At 42.4% G+C, this 23,238-nt stretch overlaps 3 protein-coding genes across 5 annotated transcripts in view; 1 reads left to right on the forward strand and 2 right to left on the reverse strand.

The window, feature by feature from the left end:
* Window positions 1–4,509: 4,509 nt before the first annotated feature.
* ntpcr (nucleoside-triphosphatase, cancer-related) lies at window positions 4,510–7,422 on the reverse strand. The gene is made up of 5 exons (XM_031737622.2): window positions 7,318–7,422; window positions 6,751–6,913; window positions 6,559–6,664; window positions 5,703–5,921; window positions 4,510–5,250 (listed from the first exon to the last, which is right to left on the reverse strand). Exons 1-5 carry the CDS (start codon window positions 7,349–7,351, stop codon window positions 5,173–5,175), a joined length of 600 nt encoding a protein of 199 aa, XP_031593482.1. The 5' UTR covers window positions 7,352–7,422; the 3' UTR covers window positions 4,510–5,172.
* Window positions 7,423–8,279: 857 nt separating this feature from the next.
* Window positions 8,280–11,354, reverse strand: map10 (microtubule associated protein 10). The gene has a single exon (XM_031737550.2). The coding sequence runs from the start codon at window positions 11,236–11,238 to the stop codon at window positions 8,758–8,760; it is 2,481 nt and encodes an 826-aa protein (XP_031593410.1). The 5' UTR covers window positions 11,239–11,354; the 3' UTR covers window positions 8,280–8,757.
* An 88-nt stretch (window positions 11,355–11,442) lies between these two features.
* Window positions 11,443–23,238, forward strand: part of LOC116318546 (signal-induced proliferation-associated 1-like protein 2) — an 82,312-nt gene continuing 70,516 nt past the window's right edge. For all 3 annotated transcript variants that reach the window (XM_031737567.2, XM_031737568.2, XM_031737569.2), the window contains exon 1: window positions 11,443–12,019. The gene's annotated coding sequence lies outside the window, so the exon portion shown is untranslated. The remainder of the gene's footprint in view (window positions 12,020–23,238) is intronic.

Below are 23,238 nucleotides of genomic sequence, written 5' to 3' on the forward strand. Positions count from 1 at the left end.
TGCAAATGCTGTGTCTGAAATTTTAATTTCAAATTTGAAAAAGTCCTCACAATTCATGCAAAGGCTAAAAATTGCTGAACTGTTAATTCAAGTGGAAGAGACTACCATGGCTGAACTGTCTGTTTGGGAGCAGTTTAAGCTGTGGAAACATTAGCTGAGCTGAGCTTGAAGTCTCTGTCCTTGATAACTTTCAACATGCACTAGTTACATGCAGACCTTCATAACATACTGTGATTGTACCATTAGGTCTGCACATACATGTTAAACTATGTCTTTTTACCCTGCAACCACTAAATAAAATTTGTGTTGACTAACGCTATCGCTGACTTAAAAAAAAAAAAAACAGTTGTGAATTTTTAAGTCAGACCATGCTGCCAAAAGTCACAGTGTGGTCTTGGCACACACCTATGCATACACACATGCACAGAGCAGCTACAGTAGCGTGTGCAATGGAAAAAAGTTTGAACAGTTTTGCATTTGTGGTGTAAATTTGTCAGAAGCACCCAACAGAGGCATTAATCACAGCAGGTCGACAATCTGTGAATCATTATCCACACGCTGTAGAGATGAATACCTCTTGACTCGACCCTTTCAATATCCTGCAAAGCGCTCCATATATTTGTTCAGTTTATGTAACGCTGCGATAATCTATATGTCATTAGAGCACTCTGCGGTGGACGAGTTAATGATCCACAGTGGCATTCGGGATATGGCGTAAAGCTGCTGCATGTACACATGGCAGCTATTTTCTTGATGTACAAACGTGTAGAAACGTTTGAGGGTTTTACTCTCTCTATATATTTTTTCTCTTTTGTAAAGTTTTGGAATGACGGACACATCAGCTCAGTGGCCCTGAGGGGAGCAGTACCAGCCAATCAATGGCTCACCATAACCCAGATCATTGTGTCCTCTTTGCCCTCTGACCTTACATATCATCCACTGACAGCTCCTGCTCCTTCCTTCACAGCTCCTAGGGGCTATTTTAACCCTGCTCTGAAGACACAGTGATGCTTGTGGAGGCTTTGAGTTTAGGATCATGTAGCGGAGCAATGGATACCACAACACACCCATGCACCTCCGCTCTTTGTTTGATACGTTTCCTCTATCTAACCACTAGATACTAACCACAAGATATATCCACCCCAAGGTGAAGCCTGCTGATGCAAAACTGGCCATGTTCCTCTTACAGGATGTATGACTCCTCACACATGACACATTCCCACAGGAAATAGGTTAGTGGTTTCTCTTGAACAACACATCAGAACTGTTAAGTTGAAATAAATATACAGCTGTGCAACCCATTGTATGAATAGTAAAGGGGAAAAATGTGCATTTCTGAGATCATGGAAGGGTTTATTTATGCATTTATTTGTATTTTCTTTTATAATTGTCTTTCATTCCGTAATGTGAGCTTTTGCAGGAAAGGTATGCTGGCAGCTCAGGCACAGGCTTTGAAATCCAACACTGTCTGCCTCCAGCAGCCCCGGGGAGCCCATGAAGGTGAGGTAATGGGAAGAATGGTTTAGGAGCTATCTGCGGTGGGCAGCAGGGTGGAATAGTGGTTAGGAGCCCGGATCAAACGGCGTAATTTCCACTGCCTTTGGATCCTTTCTGACATTAACTGCCCACCTGTCAGGATCCGCAGACGTTTGCCATGCTTATTAGCACAGTGAGGTGTGGACTGACTCAGGATGTTTTTTACCACTATGTGGTGCGGGGACACTGGACTTGGATTACCCATTGCGACTTGGATTACTGCTGGGTTTAAGGCATTATACACAGACACAATAGCTTTTTGGTATTATCCATCCTGCCACAATACAAGGCTGTGGACATGGATAGAACAGTAGCAGTAGTAGTAAAGTAGTTTCAATAGTTAGTGTGTGTGGATTTTTACACAAATCTCTAATCAGTCTAATGATAATCCCCATGCAGCTGAATTATAGCACCTAAGGCTCCTCACTCGTGGCAGAAGCAGAAACTAATTTTAAAAAAAAAAGTCCACTTCTGCTATCTGTGCACAGAGCCTTTCAGGTTTATTTGGGTAAATAACCGACTGAGTGAACTGCATGGCACAGATATTTGTGGAGCCTGTTTGGCCGTTGCTATGTGAATATTTGGCTTGTTAATGAGCGCGCCGCCAGAAGGCTTTCTGCAAGGTGAATTAAAGCTCAGATAGCTTTCTGGGAATATATCTGAAATTGCAAAGTCTGGTTGTAATACTCTGGGGGGCCAGGCGAAACCTAGTGGCAAAAAAAACCCAGAGAAGAATATTAAAGCTCACATACCCAGGCTACACTGACAAATGACCTTGATTTAAGGGGAGTATTGCTAAGTACTTACCATGTGCAGGCTTTGGCACAGAGAAATCTGACATCACAGATGTTAAGAAGCTTTAGCCTCACATCTTACAATAAATCATAGTCATCTTGGGAAATAAAGAGTGAATTTGAGATCTGTTTTTTGTTTTCTTTTTTGGGGAGAAAGTTGGACTTGTTGTTTATCTCCCACATGGTCTTTGAACAATATGTTAGATTCTTATCAGTAGTGCTTGGCCTTTTGGCCAAGGGCTTCTCGGACAATATATCATACATCCCCCGCCTCTACAGCTGTCAATGTGCCTCCTGGGCTGGTGCCACATAGTGCAATAAGTGGGGAGAAATTTCCTCATCTAAGCCCCCAGCTCCCCTCCACTCACACTCACACAGCCCCAACCCTTCCCTCCAACCAGAAAGCGCCCTTTTGTCCTGGATTGTTGGTAAGCTCTTTGCATTTCTGTGCCCTCCATGTGCTGGATAAAGGGTGGAGGGTGCCACACAGACATCTGTCACAAAGATATGGTGAGAATGCATCTCTGCGATATGGATATTAGTTCACTTCATATTCATTCAAATTGTTCTATATTGCCTTTGATGGAACAAAGGTCCATAGTTAGTACACATCAATACAGTGCCTTCATGCCCCCTGGCAATACGTCTGTTGTTCCAGTTGCACAGTGGTTGTATATGAACAAAATCATGGTGTTTACAAAACCATAACCATATAACATTACCATAAGACTGGGAACAAAACATAGTTGGGTTTGTGTGTGTGTGTGTGTGTGTGTGTGTATTTTGACATATTTTTACTCTGATACATGGTCATACATTGGAGTTACATTCACACAGAACATATTGATCCTGTTAATGGATGATTTGCGATCTTTATTGTCGATTACTTTCAACTCTGTCAACCATTCCATCATTATTTTAAACCATGGACTTCACCAAACTATCTATTTTACCATTTATCCACTGCTTTAACCCAGTTATCACTACTGTCCCTTACATTCACTTCATTGTTTGCACTGCTTATCCATTTTTAGCTCTGTATTCATGCTCTTGCGCTCTCAGCACATGGTGTTCAGGTGTTACAGCTGAGCTTTGTTAAAGCAACCCACAGTCTTTCTGCGCTTTCCCTGCCAGCAAGTGCCCCCGGCTGGGAATCACTTCTGTCAATGATATGCCCACAACATGACAGTTTGGACAGCATGGTTGCTAATTACATCATAACGCATCGAATGCATCCACACACACCCTTGATTTGGTACAACTGGCAAGGCCTTGGCTACTGTTACATAACCCATCTGCTGTCTTGCTGCAGGGTGCTGACAATCACCTTCCAGTCAGGAGAGCCGCCTCCCTCGGCGCTACGCTTTGCCTTGCCCTGCCCTGCCCTGAACCGCACCGTCCGCTCTGCAGCAGCTACAGCAACATCATGTTGCCATGTTAGCTGAAAGATGCAACCACTGAAATGTTGACTTTGAAGCCGTTTCAGCGACTGCTGCTGGTGCCAGCGGATCCAGCCGTACGTCAGCGGAGCCCACAAAACAGATGCTGGCGCAGCAGCGTGTCTGACGCACATCACAGCTGGCAGCTCTTTCTGCAGCCAGCCTGACAGGTTACATCAGTTATACAAGCGTTGTTTTTATTTATTTTTTTTAAAAGGGGGAAAAAATGTATTTTCACTTTGAAACGACCCGAAGATGCTTTGGTTTTGAAACAAACATCTTTGCCAGAGGGTTTCTATTAAAAACCTTCATGCGACTGCCAGACTGTGGAGCTCACGCAGAGAGAGGGAGAGATTCCACTTGCAGCGAGCTGATGCAAACGATCAGCAAACTTGGGAACTTTGAATGTACTTGAGCTACTTCACCTCACTCACAGCCACTGGCACAGCTCATCAATTTTTTTTAAATATCTGTTTACTTGTAATCAAAATGTGCATTTTACCTTTGCAAGCCTTCACAAATCTCTTTGAAGCTCTTCTTTTGTGAAAGCATGCCAACATCTCAAAAACCCTAAATCCACTGATGCTGTTTATCCTTTACTTCAATCTGACTACGCACTAATATTGATGAATATCTCATGACCGAGTCTTGAATCCACGCAAAGTGTAACATATTTATTTGCGCCGGAGAACACGAAAACACTTGCTAGTAAAGAAAGAAGTAAAGGAATGAACAATAAATACCCGAGAAAAACAAACTGTTTATTTTAAAATTATTTTCTGTTCACATTAGACGATGAATAAACCATGAAAGGATGGGCTGCATCGTTAAATATTGATCGACTTTCAATGAGAACAGCCTCAGGTTGACGAGACAAACGGAGGCTCGCATAGCAAAGAGCTAAATGAGTCAACAGGGGCACGGCTTCGTTCGCCCCTTTATCAAAAACGGCAGCACCACCTGACTTTGTGGGGAAAATAAAATGATATTTTATACTAACAGAAGGAAAATGCCTTCTGATGTCTCTATAAATCAGTTAAACAATAAAGACCTGTTTTTGAGGCTTTAACGTGTTCACCCAGAAACTGAACTATTTCCCCGCTGTCTTCCATCTCACAATCAATTATTCAGCATGCACACCAGTCTGAGGCTGTATGAGAAAGGGAAAAAAATTAATTGTGTACATAAATAAATGCATGCGACACACCAACTCCCCCGGCAGCCAGGGATGCCTCTAAGCTTAGGTCGCAACCCCGGTTGCGAAGCGCGGGTAGATTCTTTTAATTGTCTCTGGCTGTTTGAACTGTTCCAGCGCTGACACTTAGAAAACTTGTAGTCAGCAAAGAGCCACACGCGAGCTGCAGGGGTTTTTCCTTTTTAGTGGCTCCATACGAAGCTCAATATTAGGCTTTCGACTTTAAACATTCCTGCAGTGTCTCTAAGATGTCTTGTAGAATAGCATTTCTGTTCTCCTTAGACACCTAAATGGGAAAAAGAAACAAGTAAACAAAGCATTTAAAAAGGCTAAATATAGAATATAATGTCCAACGCCTAATCTCTGACCTGCTGTAATACAAGTAAAATTACCAATGGTATGTCTTTTAAAAAAAAAAAGGTTCATTCTGCCTCATGTGATAACACCCCCTGCATGAGAGGGAGTACAGTGAGTAGTTTGCATGACAATATCCATAACTGAGTCTTCCGTGATGAATTATTTTGACATTTGAGACCTCCCTTTGTTGTTAAATCAGTCACGCATGATTTAGAGTTAATCCTGCCATAGGAGAGGGATAATGCAGGGCATGGCCCCTGTGTGTTAGTGAGCAGACTGCTTCCTAAGACCAAGTGGATGCAGTTTTAGCAGAATCCTATAGCTATCAAAAGCTCTGTTTTAAAATAGTAGGGAAAGCATACTAGGATTATTTATACTCACAGTGAACACCTTGACATCCCTCCTGTTCCGCACCTCTTCGACCAGCCCCAGGGGTTTACCTTTAGGGATGGGGATGGTGCCCAGGATGGTGCAGGAAGCGCTATCTAAGGTCTGTCTCACTGCTCTGATGAAAGACTGGCTGAAAAGCTCCATTTTCCCAATCTCATCGATGACAAACACCTTCCTGCTGCTGCTGCTGCTTCCATCCGCCGAACCAATCTGGAGATAAACGATGCAGACATTAAATGGAGTAGTGGGGCTCAAGCTAACGATTACTTTGTCATCAATTGATCGTTAATGATAATGTCAGCAAATCCTTTGGTCTGTAAAACACCAGAAAAAAAAAGAAAAGAGAAATTTCCTAGTTGCTTAAAATCAAGCACAATCTGAGGAGATATCTATTCGTTTCAGCACTAAAGGCTATTTTGGATGCTTAGTTTGGTTAGTTAAGAGAAACATCTTTTACATGCAGACGCGCGTTGTTTTAATATTTCACGTATAACTGACACTGAAAGCGTGATGCTACACTGCAGATCTGCTGTGATTACAGAGAGAGTGAGAAGTGAGATGAAAGTGAACCACGCGCTGCCGAGGCACAGACATCTTTCTTTACAGCGCATGTGTAGGCGTCACTCCAGGTTCACTTTACATGCCGGATTAATCACGGTCAGTGACAGCCAGACGGCACCACGAACACTAAAAATGTCACTGTGGAATTTACGTGTTTGCAAGCTTCCAATTATTCCATCAGTTTACAGAAAAAAATCAAAGTGGAGGGGAAAAGGGAGTCTTTCGCTTGCTGTGATCTACTGATGAGGGTGGCTTTAAAAAAAAAGCCCATGTGCTGCTTACTTACATTTCTGAAGAGGGGGAGAGCCAGATTTTCAAATGAAGGCAAGTCGACCACATACTGGCCAACTGTGTACTCCCGCCTGGCGTGAGGCTGGCTGTCTCTACTGTCTCTGCAAGTTAAAAAAGACGTGAGTCAAAACAAAGTGAGAAAAAGAGAGCAGGCAGTTTGAGTGAGATTGCATGACAACACCGCTACCTGATTCTGGACAGGTGGCCCCTCGCTCCTGTCAGGGTGACCACATCAAAGCCGACTCTCCGGCCTCCCTCCCTGACCTCCTCCGTGTAAAAGCCTTCAACTCCCACTCCTGATGACACTAAAGCCTCGCAGGCTTTCTGGACCAGGGTGGTTTTCCCCACACCTGAAGGCAAAACAGACAAACTGTCAAACAACTCAAATATCACCGTTTCAAAATGAGGGATCCTGCCTTAAGTATTACTATGGTAAATCAATGTATTTAATCCTTGCAGCTCTCAGACGATTAGGTAGCGTAATATATTCATGTAAATCATCAAAATATCGCGTCACTCCATCGTTATAATAATACTACTAATAATAAACACCAGCGAAACGAAACAAAAAAGGCTGAAACGTTAATTGCGTTTGTTACCCGAATAAGAGTAACTGGAACAAGCTAACCTTCATTCAAATCAACGTTAATATTGACTTTTTCTTCGCTGGGACTTAAAACAGCTGACTGAGCGCTTTAGATTTACAGCGACTTTAGCTTCAGCAGCGCTGGGTGCACTCACTGCTGACTGTTACCTGGAGGTCCTGTCAGAAATACGTGCTTGAACATTCTGGTTTCCACCGTCCAACGTGTTTCTGCAGCTCTTCCGTACACAGAATTGACGCATGCGCAGTAAGAGGTAAAATTTAGGACGGCACATTTAACGAATTTTTACATTTTTTTTAAACCAAATCATCTGTAAAAGACAAGGTAAATGGGTACATTTATAAAAAAAAATGTTTGCCATAAACAACTTATTTTTCTTTAAAAAAATAAAAATTTGTGTTTTATACAACTTTAATATAGAGTTTAACAATTTAATGTGAAAGAACAGTAAATTAAAGAGGTCAAACAAATGTAGTGGATCAACAAGTCCAACATTTCCAAGTGAAAGTTAGTGAAGTATACGGTTGAATAAAACTAACATTTTCCGAATTATTAAGGTGCAGCTGGTTAACTCTTTTATGCAAGATGCCCTGTATGGAATGCCAAGACTGCCCAAATCTTATATAAATAATATTGCTTGAAATCCATCAAAAACATAATTTAAGTAAAACGTGTATTTTAAAAAATCTAAATTGTGATATAGATTACTATTTGTTTGAACTTGTGTTGCATTTCTTTGCCTTTGTATTCATTCCCCTATTGATAACGTTCTAATTTTCAGTTTTATCCATTGCAAAGTTATTAGCTTAAGTATGCATTCATGTGTTTGTGATTATCTTCAGATATGTTAGGACAGCCATTTCAATTGTGGATCTGACAATAATAGATTAATATTTAAAAATTTTACTTCACAACACACTTTGACAGCCTGCCCTCTGAACACGAAAACATAAACATATAATAAAATGTAGAAAGAAAATATTGAAATAAACCAACTTCTAAATAGGATGACACATACAAAAGAAAAATAATAGTTAAATACGTATGAACAAAGAAATTTAAAAAGATAGTAATTTAAAAGACATAATTGAAAGTGGTATAAGGTTGTATCATGCCTGATAATTTATTTATTTGTATACATATAAATATTATTTCCATAGAGTCTTTGTTTTCCTTGTCAAATGATATGAGGGGGTAAATGGAAAGTAGCAGGTGGAATTTAAAGGAAATGCCCTGAAATCAGGAACTGCTACGGGACCTGGAGATTTTCAGCTTGTGACTAAATCTGCTGGTTTGGCGCTTATATGCTAAATGATTTGCATAAATGGCGTGCTTATAGAGATTTTTCATCCTCTTATATGTTATCTAAAGACTCATGGCCCAAAGCTTAATGCAATTATCTAGTAGCTCCAGTATTAACTGAGTGATTAAGATAAAAAATGATTGCAAAATTTCCAAAAAGGTCTTTATTCAAGAGCATTTACAGACATTAAGACGTTAATTAGATATACAAGTTGATTTCTTTGCTACATACAATACTACAATTCTTGATGTTACCATAGGGTATATTTATATGCTTTTTTCCCCCTTTACATAGTGTACCCAGGGAGTTTGCTGGCCACTAGCTCAGAGATATGCTGATACTCTTTCCTGAAATCCAGAGATCCCAGTTCATCCTCCAGTTCCTCTACCTCCTGGTGTTCAACGGAGGACACAGAGTCTGCAGACAATCCTCGAATGGGGATGCTGTGGTTGGCTAACGCGCTCTTCTGACCTCTCGATGACATCAAACTCTCAGTGCCAGAAGTCATTTCCACTCTGCCACTCGCTGACATCTGCTTTCTACTTTGCAGGGAGGCTGACCTGTCTCTGTCACACTCATCAGAGGAACAGCTGAGGGCAGAGGTTTGGGCACGAGGTCGGATGATGTGTGTACCCCTCAGAGTATGCTTTGGAGAGCTGGGGGCTTTGATGGGCACAGGAAGGGTGACTGATCTTCTCTGGACGCTGTCGGATCCCGAGTCAGAGTTCCAAAAGCGAACTGGAGACTTTGGAGTCTTTGCTCTGGAGGGCTCGGGGCTGCTCAGAGGGTCAGGAGAGTAGGCATCACTGGGCTCGAGACTGTTAAAGTCATCAACATAGTCTGCTTCCTCATTTCCATCCCCGCTGGAGTCTGAAAATGAAGACTTTGAGCTGCTGCGTCTGCGGCTTCTTGAAGATTCAATTTTATCTCCGCGCCTGTCAGATTCAGACTGTGATTGATCTGATTCACTGTGATGCTCGCTCTTGTCTTTGCTTTGGGGAACACTGTCAGTATCCACGCTGGGGATGTGAATACATTTCGAGAGTCTTTCAGAAAGAAGAGACTTTTCTGAAGTTGTCGGAGAGCCTCTGCATTGTTTACCCTCAACTTTCACATGCTGTTTTTTCTGTTTTAGTGTGACTGTTTCCTGTAGTGCAGAATCCCAGCTGATGCTCTGCATCACCGTCTCATTTTCATTAAAATCAGAGCTCCTCTTTATTACCGACTTCCTTTTTCCAGACTTAATGGTTTTATGACCTAACCCAGTCTTTTCGTTTACTTGTGTTTTATTCTGTTTTAACTCCTCACATTCACGACGGTTTACTCTGAGAGGAGAAATCTGCTTCAGCCTTAGATTAAACGTTTTAGTTGTTCCACACACAAGCTTCTTCCTGGGTGATTTACATGAGCTTTTACTCTCAAGCAACATATCTTCTTTTTTGTCCTTTAGTTTTACAGAATCAGGTCTAACTATATGTGTGGAAGCGTTTCTGGAGGAATGAAAGCGTCTCAGATGAGGAAAAGTTTCCTGTTTGGTTTTCTTCAGGGATTTGGTTTGTGCCTTCTGTGGTGTGTTTTTAGCTGAGAGCTCTGCAGAAGCAGGCCTGTATATCCAAGCTAGACTGGGGTGAACAGTCAAGGGCTGGTTGCTGTTTAGCTGTGACAGTTCAACGAGCAGAGCGTTTAGCAAAGGCATCTGCTGTAAGGCTTCCCCGAGGACATTTGGAGGCGTTGTGCTTGTTTCTTGGTTTCTTTTTTTCGCATCGTGTCTCACTTCTGAATGCATTGCTGGAGAACTTGGACTTTCCACTTCCTTTTCATCCACTTCTTCCTCTGAACGTGAATCTTCAAAAACAGGAGCTTCTGAATCCAGAGTCCATGATTTGAAATCACCTTGTTCATTTACTCCTTTTTCCTCTGCAGAATAGTAAAGATGTGGGGGACAGAATACAGTTAAATCCTCCTCAAAATCATTTTCAGCTTGGTCTTGTGGTCTGTGTTCAGCACCATCAAACACGTTATCGTCTTCCTCCTCCTTTCTATCTTTACCTAACAAAACTTCTGCATTTACCTCCCCTTTGCTTTGGGCTTTTCTGCTACACTGTGGGGTCGGTGAGCAGACATTTCCAGAGTCAAGAGGCTGCGATGTAGACTTGTTTGTCTCCTTGACATGTTCTTGTTCTGGCTGCCCTCCAGGCACTCTCTCCCTCTCTGTGATGTGTGGCAGCAGACTCGCTCCTAGACATAACAGTTTATAACTCAGGGACATTACTCCGACTTTCTCCCCCGCGAGGTTGCATATAGAGACAACAAGCCCCCTTTCTATGTGATAGGAGGGACTAGAAACCCCCCGTTCAGTCACATCCTGCCTGATTCTGTCCATCGCTTTAGCCAGTGATATCAGACAGGAGCCGACTAACTTGGGACTCTCCTCTGTAACATCCAGCACCATAGCATACAGCGGGGTGTTGGACAGTTGTACGTGCATTGAGTTTAAGTCCATTTTGAAGAAACAACACTTTCCTCTGTTAAAGGCGAATATTCGAGGCTTCTCCTTTTCATTGTGCCCGGGGTTGTTACTGCTCCCGCTGATCTGCTGCTGTTGCTGCTGTGACTGATAAATTAGCAGCGTCGGAAAGTTCAGGAGTGTGACTCCCAGAGCCAACTCGTTAAGGATTTTACAATTTTTCTCTACTCGAATATATTCCACTAAAAGCTCCAATGAAAACAGAGTCTCTGGATTATCGCTGTTTTGTTGTCCCGACATTCCGAAAGCTGTTTGGCCACAGAGAACCAAAGGGCTAACTATCAAGCTGTCAGATAATCCGCTAACAAGCGCTTTTAGCTTCCATCGGCTTCCATGGAAACAGCTGTCGCGAGGGTTTTACGTCAGAGCGCGAGATTTGTGGGAAATGATGTTTCCCTACATAGCGCGCGGACTTAATTAATTAGCCAGTCGACAATTTCGGGGGTGGTGGGGTTTTTTGCGCGTTTTATTTAAAAAAAAAAGAAGCTATTATTTAAATTTGGAGCGCTTATTCACAAGTTTAAACCGAGAAGCATAGAAAGCACAAAAACCGATAGACGCGGAAAGAAAAACGATATTCAGGTAGTTCGAGGGAGTAACTTTCCTGCAGTTCACCAGATGGTGCCACTGTGGGGCTTATTGGACTTATACCCTAAAATAGACTTGTGGCAAATAGCAACAAGGCCACCGGACTTAGTTTGCAGGACAGTTTCATTAGACGCCTTTAGCTTCTTGTGGAGGAGGGGAGTTTATCTGGTAGTCTTCTTTCAATATTAACCTACAAACCTATATGTATAGGTCATCACAGGAGAGCGGAGTTGCGGTGGGCGGAGCCTCGCTGCGTGTCGTCATCACGCAGAAAGGTGCTGGATGGGTATAGCTATGGTCCGTGCTACTTCAGTCTGCCGGAGACTGAAAGAGGGAGATGTGAGAGCGACTACGGCAGCTTCAGCTGGTTTTACCTTTTACGGATAACTAACGCCGTTAACAACCGGGACAGGACACCGGCTCGGATTTGAAGGTAAGGCCTGCACGCCCTTTTTCGTTCTACCTCTGAAGGTAGCAACAAAGTAAAAAAGTGAAGCTGGGGAACTAAAAGCGGGGAGCGCTGCACACGGGCAGAGTGGCAGAGGCGTACAAACTCAGCTGGCACGTCGATGGTAATGGTGAACACAAAGGATAAAGTTGATTTCAAGCACCGATGGTGGTGCAGTCCGAGCGAGGGCTGGAGGTTATGATGTTTCAGCAGTGGATTTTATGTATATATATATATATATATATATATATATATATATATATATATTTGTCTCTCTTCCTTATGACTTATACTGCTGGTCACTTTAACTTGATTCCTGTTTGTTTACTCAGGACATTACAAGCTTTACAAATAAAGCCGTTTCAGTGTAAAACATCTTTATTTTAACATTCTTGGAGACAGAGTGCAAGCTTCTTATTTCGGTGTGATTTTGAAGGAACTGTGTGTTTGATAACGTTTACTTATGGTAGTGGTGATGGTTTGTGATGGGGGGACGTGGGGTCACAGTGGACTGGAGTATTTTTGAATGAATCTGTTTTGAGTGGCGTGCTTCCATTAAAACGGTGGGGGGCGATAAAGGCAGCTTTGTCCAACTGGCCGTGTGTAATAAAGCCTTCACTTGCTTACCAGCCCATATGCTCTCACCAACCATATTTAATATTTTCCTCCGAGAACCTGCGTGGGATATGTTTTTTTTTTTTTTTAATGTAAACAATTTGCTGTTGTGTTTTGTGTCCTTTTTGTGGTTTTACTTTGCAGCAGATTGTTTTTATGAGCAGACAAAAGACAGTTTCCCCCCTCCAACAGTCCCGGTTGTTTGGTTTCTTCATAAATAATATCTGGCAGCCAGCTTCTACACAGCATATACAATCTTGTTTGGTTGCTGGCCGCTTCTGTGACCTATTCAACATACACTGCACTGTATACTCCACTGGGAAAGTAAGTCCAGTGTTGTTTGTCCTTAAGCACCGTATCCTTCCTGCAGGAAGTTGAGCCTCCACGGTAACTAAATCCCCAATAAAGGGAAATAAATAGGCCCAATTCTCTGCTGATGGCAGGCTGCAGATACGACTAGGTGCTAGGAGTGTAAATCCTGAGTTTCTATTGCTTAATTTCCAGTCCTCTACATGCGTTTCCTTTTGGATTTGCAGCTTACATCTGACCAGATCAAGCATACAGAATTCTCTGCCCCCTGAGCGCTTAAAATCAATAAGGCACCATTATTTTTCACAGGGTTTTGAGTCTGGGAAAGATTAGTTTTCCAGGGGATTTGCCGAACTAAGTAGGCAGAGAAGTGTTTTAAGATGGTATGTTCATGGCCTGCTATAATGTTTAACTGTTTTTCTTTCCTTTTAACACTAAAAATGCTTGGCTTAACTGCAGCTGTCATAGGTCTGCACATTAGGGAAGCAACCTGAACGGGTGCAAAGACGTCTGTAATGATGTGTGGAATATTAAGCAATATTGTGCACAATAGTCAATTGTTATTATTCTTTGTACATAATGGAACCCTAATCCCTTTTATCTTCTCATTTTTGCTATCATCATGTGCATATTTCTATTAGGCTACCTTTCTAGGTTGGATTAATGTCTTTTGTCTTTTGTTAATTTCTGGCTGCTGAGTTTTACATTTGAAAGATACATTGTCGAAGCAAATGTAGGGTTTTTTTTTTTTTTTCAGATGATAAAAGATTAAAGATAATGTAGATGAGATTAAGGCTCCTGGGTACCCCATCTCACCCCCTGTCATCGACACACTCCTGGAGCAAGACTTGCTCAGCAGCCACGATAATGACAGTGCCTTGGTAACTCCTTCAATCTTAATTTGAATAGGGATCTGTTGTGTTCTGTCATCAATAGGTTGCTGAGAGGGCCCTGAAGAAGAAATATGTGCTCATCTATTTCTAACAGCGCCTTCTGCATGACTAACCAGACAATGGGTAATTGAGCCAGATAGATATGTCTTTCAAAATAAAGTTATGTGCGCAGCTGAACAATAAGGCACCTGTCAGGTCTGGCAGAGAAATGGCTTCCTGTGACATGCCCGTGGGCCATATCCAGTTGTTATCATTGCAGAGCTGTTTAGGATGTCTTCCGGGCTACTGGGCCTGGAGACGCCTAACTAGAATTACAGCCATTATCCTTGGGTTGTGTCACAGAAATTGTCTGTGAAGATGTTACTGTAACACATCGATTATTTAACAGCATTGGCTGATATCAGTCTTCTCACATCAGTTGCTTGCTTGGGATGTTTCTTTTCTTTCTTTTGTCTCTGTTCCCACGGTGCTTTCCTACCAGCATGCTGACAAGTCATAATTTGGAAAACAGCAGAAGTGAAACAAAACTGCTAAAGGTCTTGGGTTTAAGCCAGGGTTTTGTTTTTTTTAATAATGATGATGCATTTCTCGCCATTGAAGGATTCTCTTGCAACCATTTCCAACCAGTCCCACACCCCTTTCATGTGATGAGGATCAGAAACCTCGTCTGGTGCGTGCCAGCTGACTGGCTAGCTAGGAGTCACAATGGGTCTCCCCAACCAAATCCTGTTGCTTCAAAACCAACCAACCAGCAGACAGGGGATCACATGCTGCCTGCTCATGTTGTGAGAGCCACTCTTTCTCTCCACCTTTTTTGCCAGCCTTTGTTTTGATTGCGGTCTGGATTTATGGAAGGATTTAAGTCCACTCACCGCTGTCAGGACAGCATAGATGAAGTCATTAGGATAATGTTGTTGTCGTTTTTTTGTGAATTTAGTCTTTGCTCCACTTGGGGTCTGTTTGTGATGGATGTGGGTGATTCACTAAGCACTGTTCATAATGTGCCCAGAGTAGACAAAAGCTTCCTTTTTAATTTGGGTTTATGAAATTTGTATCGCTGATGATCATGTAAAAGCACCGGAACTATCATCAGTACCCCTCATTTATCTGGTAAACAATAAACCTTCCACATGGTTCTCAGAGGAGTATTGAGATATCTTGTTCTCGCTGCTGATCAGCATGGTGATTTTCCTATTGGGTTATTCATCAATTTTGTCTGCACTGTGCACAGTATGGTTTCTTAATGTGCAATCATTGTAATAGTATTAAGGCGCTAATTTTCTTGCTTAGTCACTGGTGTGTGCCAGTATTCATCTCAGGAAACCACAGTGAGAACAGGCCTTGCTAGTTCCATATTTCCACTCCTTATGCAAGATGGACAATTGAGACGTTATGGCTTGCGGTTTGTATCCTGGGAACATGGTAACAGCCTTGGTGTCTGGGACATGTATCCTTTGTTAATCTTTGTTGACCTTACTTTGGCATCTGATAGCGTCAGCAGGAGTGAAGGATGGTATACTATGTTTTGAAGCCCCTTGGCTCTAAGTCAGACAGTGACTAAGGAATGGCATGTTGCATTTTTACATGCTTAACACGTTACTGTTGCTTGTCATGAAGACCAGCTTAACCAGCGTTGACCTTATCGTTTAACATGACCCCCACATAATTTTCAAAACCAGGCTGTATCCTGCTTACAGGACAGACAGATGTGATGTTGACTACATGGCAGTGGTTTACAGACAGTCAGAAGACTGTACAACAATGCTTTGTCTGAAAGAAAATTGTTAATTGTCCATATGCCAGACAGAATTGTGAAATATGGGGCTTCTTGGTCTCAGTGAGACTGCCTGTTTAAATAAAAGACTTAATAATTTAATATAGGAGGAATATCATTGCCATAATTATTAGACATTCCCTCACCTCAAATCACAAGTTTATACAGTCAATATGGTGGTTTGTTAGAGTTGTGAGGGTTGTTGTTTCACCAGACTGATATTTAACACTGACTTTTTTAAAACTAAAATTAAAAAAGTCACGTACATTATAGATTTGCAGCTGATAAGCATGTGAGCGAATGCTTCTTCCTGCCCCAATGAGCTATTCTCACACCCACTGTGTTCGTACCATAAAGGCTGGAGAAATGCCAAGTTATTTATGTGCTTTGTCTAAATGTTTTGTCGCTGGTCTGCAATGGAAAGGATAAGTCCTGGCTAGTCACTGACTTGATGGGAGCCAAGACCAGCAGTGACCCATAGGTTAAGTCAGTCTGTGTTTCCCCCGGCAGGCCCGCACAATCGGGACAGCTGACCTCTGTTGTTGCAGCCAGCCCCCTTTGGGAGATAAGAAGGATTTGGTGCCCCTGTGCATACCTCCTCCCTACCGTAGTGGAAAAGAATAGGCCTGTTTAAGTAAATGGACATGGCTGGGTGAGGATGATGCAGACAGAGTCCAGACGGGATGTCATTTTTGTACACTTTTCTATCAGCGTGTCTTCGTCTGTTTATTGGAACAATAATAATAATGGATTGGATTTATAGAGCACTTTTCAAGGCACCCAAAGCGCTTTACAATTCCATTATTCATTCACTCTCACATTCACACCAGTATGCGATAGGGTAAAGTGTCTTGCCCAAGACACAATGACTAGGACAGAGAGCCCGGGAATCGAACCGGCGACCTTCCGGTTACAGATGCGTTTCCCAACCCCCAGTGCCACAGTCACCCCGTAACCTCAGTATATGTGTCACACACAGGAAGTGGAACCGGTTATTTGTTAGGAATGTTACTTTCACTGTGTTTGATTAAATGTGCATCTAATTTGATTGGATCACAAATTGGTTGTAGTGTTTTCACCTGTGTCTGTCATGTGTGATGTGACTACTTCTAATAGAAGGTCAAAGGCCCCCGTGAGCAGTTGCTTCTTCCAGCTATCATCAGTCAAGCGTCAAATTTGATTGGCGGAGACCAATCAACTGCAGTGATATCCAAGTAAGGGTTATTCCAACTGTAGGAGAGACACATATGATTTTGTATTTAGTGCTGTCCACTTGGAATCTGATCTCTCTCTCTCTCGCATGCACACACACCTATTGTATCAGCCCAGAGATCCAGAATCAGTGTTTCCCTATTGTTTTTCCCATATTACACAAGGCATTGTGTTTTCCCTGATACAAATGTATATAATAGTCATCATGGTGTTCCTTGAAAGTACAGAAAACTGCTCCTGTAGTGTTAAAATGTAGGCCAAAGTGACACAAAGCCCTCCCGTGCATGCATCAGCGTCCTCGACCTGGGATAAGCTAAGGCATTTTAAGCATTAAAAGTGCACGACTGGTTTCTGATAGAGGATGATTGTAATTAACAACTGAAATGGAGCAGATCCGTGACAGATGTGCCATAAAGTGCTCGGGCTTTAGTGTGTGTACGCACTTGTGTGTGTGAATCACTGAGGCATTGCTGCTGGGGCCAGTATCCTTCACTTAACCTCGTGAGCACACTGCAGTGCTTCTACACTGTTGTTGAGCACAAGGTTATGTCAAAAATCATTATAATCTACATTGGTAGGAGGATGGCTTCAATGGATATCGCACTGTAGAGCTTAAGCGGTAACAAAAGGCTTAAGTTTTAATATTAGACATATAAAATGTGTGTCTAGACAGCGATGCAGAATTTTAACTCCTTTGCGCTATATGATGGGATTATTTTGTTTTGCTGTGCGTTGCCTTGTTCACAGTGGTGTGTGCAGGATTTCTGTTGTGTATCAGCCTTTTTCAAAAGGAAGGAACTTTCTCCTAAACAGCCCTTTGTCAATTGTGAGAAAGTGTTGCTTTTTTTTTTTCTTTTATAGCCGGTTCCTTTCATGTTCCCAGCTCAATGACATGAGACAAATTAGAAAGTCTAGTCATGGACTGTAGCCTGTCATTGTGTTTTTAAAAGTACTGATGAGACATATTGGGAGGAGGATGTTATTCTTGTTTGTGCTTCCACTGCTCCATGAATCAGATGATAATGAGTTTAGCTACCCTGGGAATCACCAAAACTAAAACAAATGTGGCCATTTGTACTTTTATTGTCACTGCGAATTTTGAAGTGGTGTGATGCAATGCGTTATTGTGATTGTGTAATTTCTTTCGACTCAAGCGGAAAGCTATTAAAATCTTCTTAAGTGTTGGCTCGAAGAGGTCAGAGCTGTTCTTCCAAGCTCCATTTGGTGAACATAAACATCATAGTGTCTTCAGAATCCTTGAAATATAAATATTTGGTTTCTTGGAGTTCAGTTTAGATACTTTCTCGTTCATGCGTGATTAAACCGGGACATCACTGTGAAGCTTTTTTTTTTTAAAGAAAGTCATTTACTGAAGCACAGAAATGGCTGTACGTGATGTTGCCTTTGGCCTATTCTTGTAAGTTGGTATAGTCTGAATATTTTAGACAAGCCTGAGATAATACAGGGAAACCTTTTACACAAAGTAGATGGGAAGGCTAAAGCGGAAAGAAGCTGAACAGTCAGCCTGGCCTTTCCTTGTTCTCGGGCAGCAGCAGCGGTATGATGTGTTTAAGGAGCACCGGCCCAGCCAAGCAGATCTAATATGCTAGAACATTATATTCCATCTCTTTTTTCCCTTCCTATTTCTTTGCAACAACGTTTTGTCTATCCCTGCTTCTATGGGATTTGTAGAGATTATTGATGGAGGATAATGATCTTGAGTGACAGTGGCCTGATTTTCTTTTTTCCCTTTTCTTTCTTCTGTAATCGCACTGTTTGTCACTGTGAAGGAGATCAACTGCCCCCTCCTCCTCCTCTACAGCGGAGTGTATTGAAAGCTGCTGTGGATGTTTGGAGGTTAGCCACAGGGGGTGGCAAGATGCAGAATGCAGAGCTAGAGGGAAAGCACTGAGTGCTAGTCTTTATATGGGTTTACTGCCTTTAAAAGAAGAGGAAAATAAGATTACATAACACAATCAGGACAAACAGTGTCCCAGACACTATGCTAGGACCCCGACAGGAGATTTGTGTATTTGTAATTCTTACATAGCTCCACAGCTGTGTGTTCATTCAGTGCTTACCTTCCCCAGGCCATGTTTACTGGAAGCCTTTGGAAGCTCTCTGAAATGTAAACAGGACTGTAGGGCCACAGGCAGTTCAGCGCTAAGCTGCATGAGCTCGAGCCAAAACACAACGAACCAATGAACACACAAATGCTAGATGCACAGCCAGGTGCTGTATATCTGACCGCAGGAGCAGCTGTATAATTACATTGTTCTCATCTGTCTCAAGATGATCTGTGTTTGGGAAGAAAGCACAAATACCAAAGGACAGAGGTCAGAGGAAGCTGCCAACCTTTGATGGATAGTTTGTAGTGCATTTACTTCAACATCCTCACAGAAAGCTAAGCTAGCTACACGGCTAGTCATCAGGTCACACACGCAGATCTCTCAGGTGATGACATTTGACATATTCTGGGGTGCATAAAGAGGGAAATTAGTGTCAGTTAATTATTTCCTGTCATTTTGCTTAATTTCCACTGAAAGGCGGTCTGAGCCTGGGGGTCCCTGAGGAGAGGTCTTGCTTTTCCCTCTCCTCACACAGAGACGTTTCCTTGTTTAGTCAATGCTGACTTGTTTGTTATATATTTGCTGTTGTCCTGCAGAATAGACAACATGCCCGTGGCAAGGTGGTGTACAGTAAGGCCTCATTCACCAAGGATTATGTGTGAAAATTGTCTGCTCTTCTTATGCATATGAGCTTGCTCTTTCTTTGTATAGGCCTCAAATTTTCATTTGCAATTTTCACTGGAATCTCCAGTTGTTGTTTGGGAAAGAGACTGAATGAAGGACCAAAGGGAACAAAAAAACAACAACAAGATATTCATTTGCACAGGAGAAATATTATTTTAAAAAATATATAGATATTTATACAAAAACAAATATATTGTGCACATTCTTTCACAGTACAGGTTAGGTTATATGTGTGGATTTTTTTCCATTATAAATTATACACATGGGAGCAAAATCAGAGATGACAGAGTAATCATTACAAATGACAAAAGGTTCCATACTATCAGGCTAGTATCTCCTGGGGACCTCTTTGTAATAACTGTGAGGGTCTTCTATGACCTTAATCCCATGTGAATCTGCCACATCCATAATATGTAAAGTAAAAATCCCCTGCCCTGCTACCAACCACAGCCAAACACTGTAATAATGTCAGTGGTGCAAATCAGTACCTTTTTATTATTGCTTTCTCTCTTTTTGCCGTGTGTTTGTGTATGTGTTCTCAGCATCTTTCTTCAGCGTGTTTCCATCTTTTGAAGGCTGCACTGGCTTTTTGAGTGCACATTCACATTCACGAGGCTCAGGTTGTTACACAGCATGGAGACCCATTCGCAGAAAGAGCAAGCTCAAATCCATTAGAAGAGCGAAATCTCAAAGGATGATGAAATGGATGTGAGGCAGCATGCGGTAAGGAACATTTAGCTGTCTTTCTTCAGTACACTCAACATTTATTCTGACATCATATCCAATGGGTAATGTCTGTTAATTCCGGTAAAACATAAACGCCACTATCCCGTATGAATGTGGTGCAGGAAATACAGATGTGGGGTTTGTCATTTCAAAATCAAATGAGCTCCCCCGGTTGTACAAATTCTGTGGGAATAGGGCTATCAGTGCTGAAAAGAAGCATGATAGGATTTTGCCCCAGGAGTCTCATTGTGGGCTGTGCTTATTATTGATTTAATATTGAACCGAATAGCGTTAGTGTCTGTGGTTTCTCAGGGATGATAGTAATGCTAAGAAATCAAATATTTCAAGGTCAGATGCAAACGTTACCCAACAGACTCCAACAAAGTGGTAAAGTATGTGTATCTCTTATTAACCAGGCAGATTTGGTGTGTAGGAACAGCTTGTGGGAGTCATTCATCTTATCAGCCCTTGCTGGAAATAGTCCAGCAATCTACCAAAATAAAAGCAAGGCTTTCCTCTGTTCCACTGAGTCGGTGTAACTTATACTGCTGCCAGCGCCTGGTGATTTCTCCAAATGCTGCCATCTTGGTGACATTCTTGGGAGCCTGCTGCAGTTTAGAGATAAGGAAGTGAGGAATAAGGAAATCTGTGCTTATTTTTGAAGCCGCTGTAAAGTCTGTCCAGTGCTGTGATTAAGGACAGTCACCTTCCTGTGCGCAATCTTCATCTTGTGACTGATCTCTGCACGAGTGAGGTCAAGTACATTAAAGACTCTAGCTCCGGCTCTGTGTACGTCAATCCGAAATTGCATAAATATTGATGTCAAAAGACTTCCACGTGCATTCACTAGCGGAGGAGAAGCTGCAGTGTGGGGCAGAATCACACTCCTTATGATTGTTGGGATTTCATTTCCACTCTCTGTTCACTCCCTCCCCTCCTTCATAAGGGCACCTCATCAGATCGTTGGCCTCAATCTGTTCTAAAGCTCAAAGGTCACTCAATCACCAAGGACCCACACGTCAGGTCCTATCAGTAAACTTGGCTCCTGGTAGGAGGAATTAATTCATCTGTTTTCATCTCCCTGGACACTTTTCTTCATTTAGCATTCAAACATTCAAAAAAAAAAGGGGGGGGGGGGATAACAAGGGGGAGACTGTGTGGAAGCTGAATAAAGCAAAAGCAATAATTTCCCAACCTCCTCTCCACACTTTTTTTTTTTTTTTTTAACATCTTATAAGATATGTGAACATAAATTCAGACAATTAGTAGAGGTTGATGATGGCTTGCAAGAACGATATGTAGATATGCGCTGGAGTGCGTTTTTCATCACTCAGACTAAAGGAAGGACTGATTAGGTTTGGTGAAAGATCAAGGTGTCTGTGACCTCATGCACAGCCTTTCTTGAGAACACAAAGCCTGAGGGGATTTCGTGATGGGGCTGCTTCGCTGTTTTAAAATAAAAATGTTTTTGCCCATAAGTCAAGAGTTCATTTACTGATTGTGACACAAGCGCTCTCACATGTCTAATAGGATAAGATGATGAAGTGATGACATTTTATAAAAGTCAGACATGCGTGGATCCGACCTGCTGGTTTCACTGGTTAGTTAAAGTATACGACATCTAGGCAGTAATTGTTTATGGCAGCTGACTCCCGTCTAAATCAGTGAGATCAAGCGTGGTGCTGACGGGCGGCAGAAAAGCGCGTAATAGATTTAGAGCAAAGTAATTCCCCTCGAGTATGGTAAGGCGTGCACGGTATTAAAGACAAAAAGTGCAGAGGCATGATGCGACAAAGATGCATTTTTGCAAATTTATGCAAAGGTGTGAGCGTGTGGGTGGCTTTCTTTCTTTTCTTTTCTTTTTTTTTTTTTTTGACACACTTGTAGCCACCACACCTCGCTTAAACACACCCACCGCATGCCATGCCAGCTGCAGCTGTTGTGCCTCAATGCTAGAGATGTACAAAATTCCTCTCCCTCTGCAATTAGAGCTGGAGATTGCTGAATAGCACACATTGCAATGTCCTAAAATTGCACTCGGGCTCCTTTCTTGCTCCCGAGAACACTGAGTAAATAGAAAGCGATGAGAGCGAATCGCGAATAAACTGGCCCCGTCTGCCTCCGAGTTGACAGATTGTGTTTTGTGCGAGCTGCTCCTTGTGATGTGCCGTTACCCCGGTTAAAGAAACCAAAGGGTGGAAAAAGGCCTCATTGATGGGGTGGGTTTCTCATGCCTGACTGGGAATGTTCGCTTTCCACCGAGTCAAGTGGTGCATTGTGATCTCAACCAAAGAAATGCAAATATATAGAACAGATGTACTACTTCTTTTCTTCCTCCCCCGTTTGTCGGCAGGAATAATCCCTCACTCTGGTGGAAATTGTGTTGGGTGCACTCTGGGTGCAAGACTAAAGTGTTAACAAGGGAAAAGCCATGTCACCCTGGCACATGTGATGGCTGCCTGCCTTTCAGGGCCTTTTCTCAATAAGGCTAGATGCTCAGGAGAGATAAATGGAGGCTTTTGTGGCCTTTGCCAGAGGGAAAACTGCACAATGCAGGACACACACAGAGCGAGGTCTTTTCCAGAGAAAATGGTTAAAAGCAGCATTTCTACAGTCCCTCCTCCTTTCCCTCGCTTTCACTCACTCCTTCACTTTTCTCATGTCTCTCGCTCTTACCCGCTCACTCTCCAAATCTTTTCCTCCTCCGTGAGAACTGAACCTTGCTCCCATAATGTTTCCATAAACGGGCTGAGGGAATGGAAATAACTCGGACCATTTCCCATCTCCTCCTTCTATCCATCCTCCCCCCACTTGCAGTCTCTTTACAGGGCTGTGGACAGTACCTAAACACACTGCCTTTAATGATACCGAGTGTTTTACACTGCTCCGAGCACTCGCAGAGTGCACCTCGTACACCCTGGT

Source organism: Oreochromis aureus, linkage group 13 (assembly GCF_013358895.1).
Source record: "Oreochromis aureus strain Israel breed Guangdong linkage group 13, ZZ_aureus, whole genome shotgun sequence".
Taxonomy (NCBI): Eukaryota; Metazoa; Chordata; class Actinopteri; order Cichliformes; family Cichlidae; genus Oreochromis; species Oreochromis aureus.

Coding starts and splice junctions, on each gene's coding strand:
- map10 (XM_031737550.2), bottom strand. CDS start 11,238: ATGTCGGGACAACAAAACAGCGATAATCCAGAGACTCTGTTTTCATTG.
- ntpcr (XM_031737622.2), bottom strand. CDS start 7,351: ATGTTCAAGCACGTATTTCTGACAGGACCTCCAG. Junction 6,665..6,750: donor GGCCACCTGTCCAGAATCAG/GTAGCGGTGTTG, acceptor TTTAACTTGCAG/AGACAGTAGAGACAGCCAGC. Junction 5,922..6,558: donor CTCTCCCCCTCTTCAGAAAT/GTAAGTAAGCAG, acceptor GTTTATCTCCAG/ATTGGTTCGGCGGATGGAAG.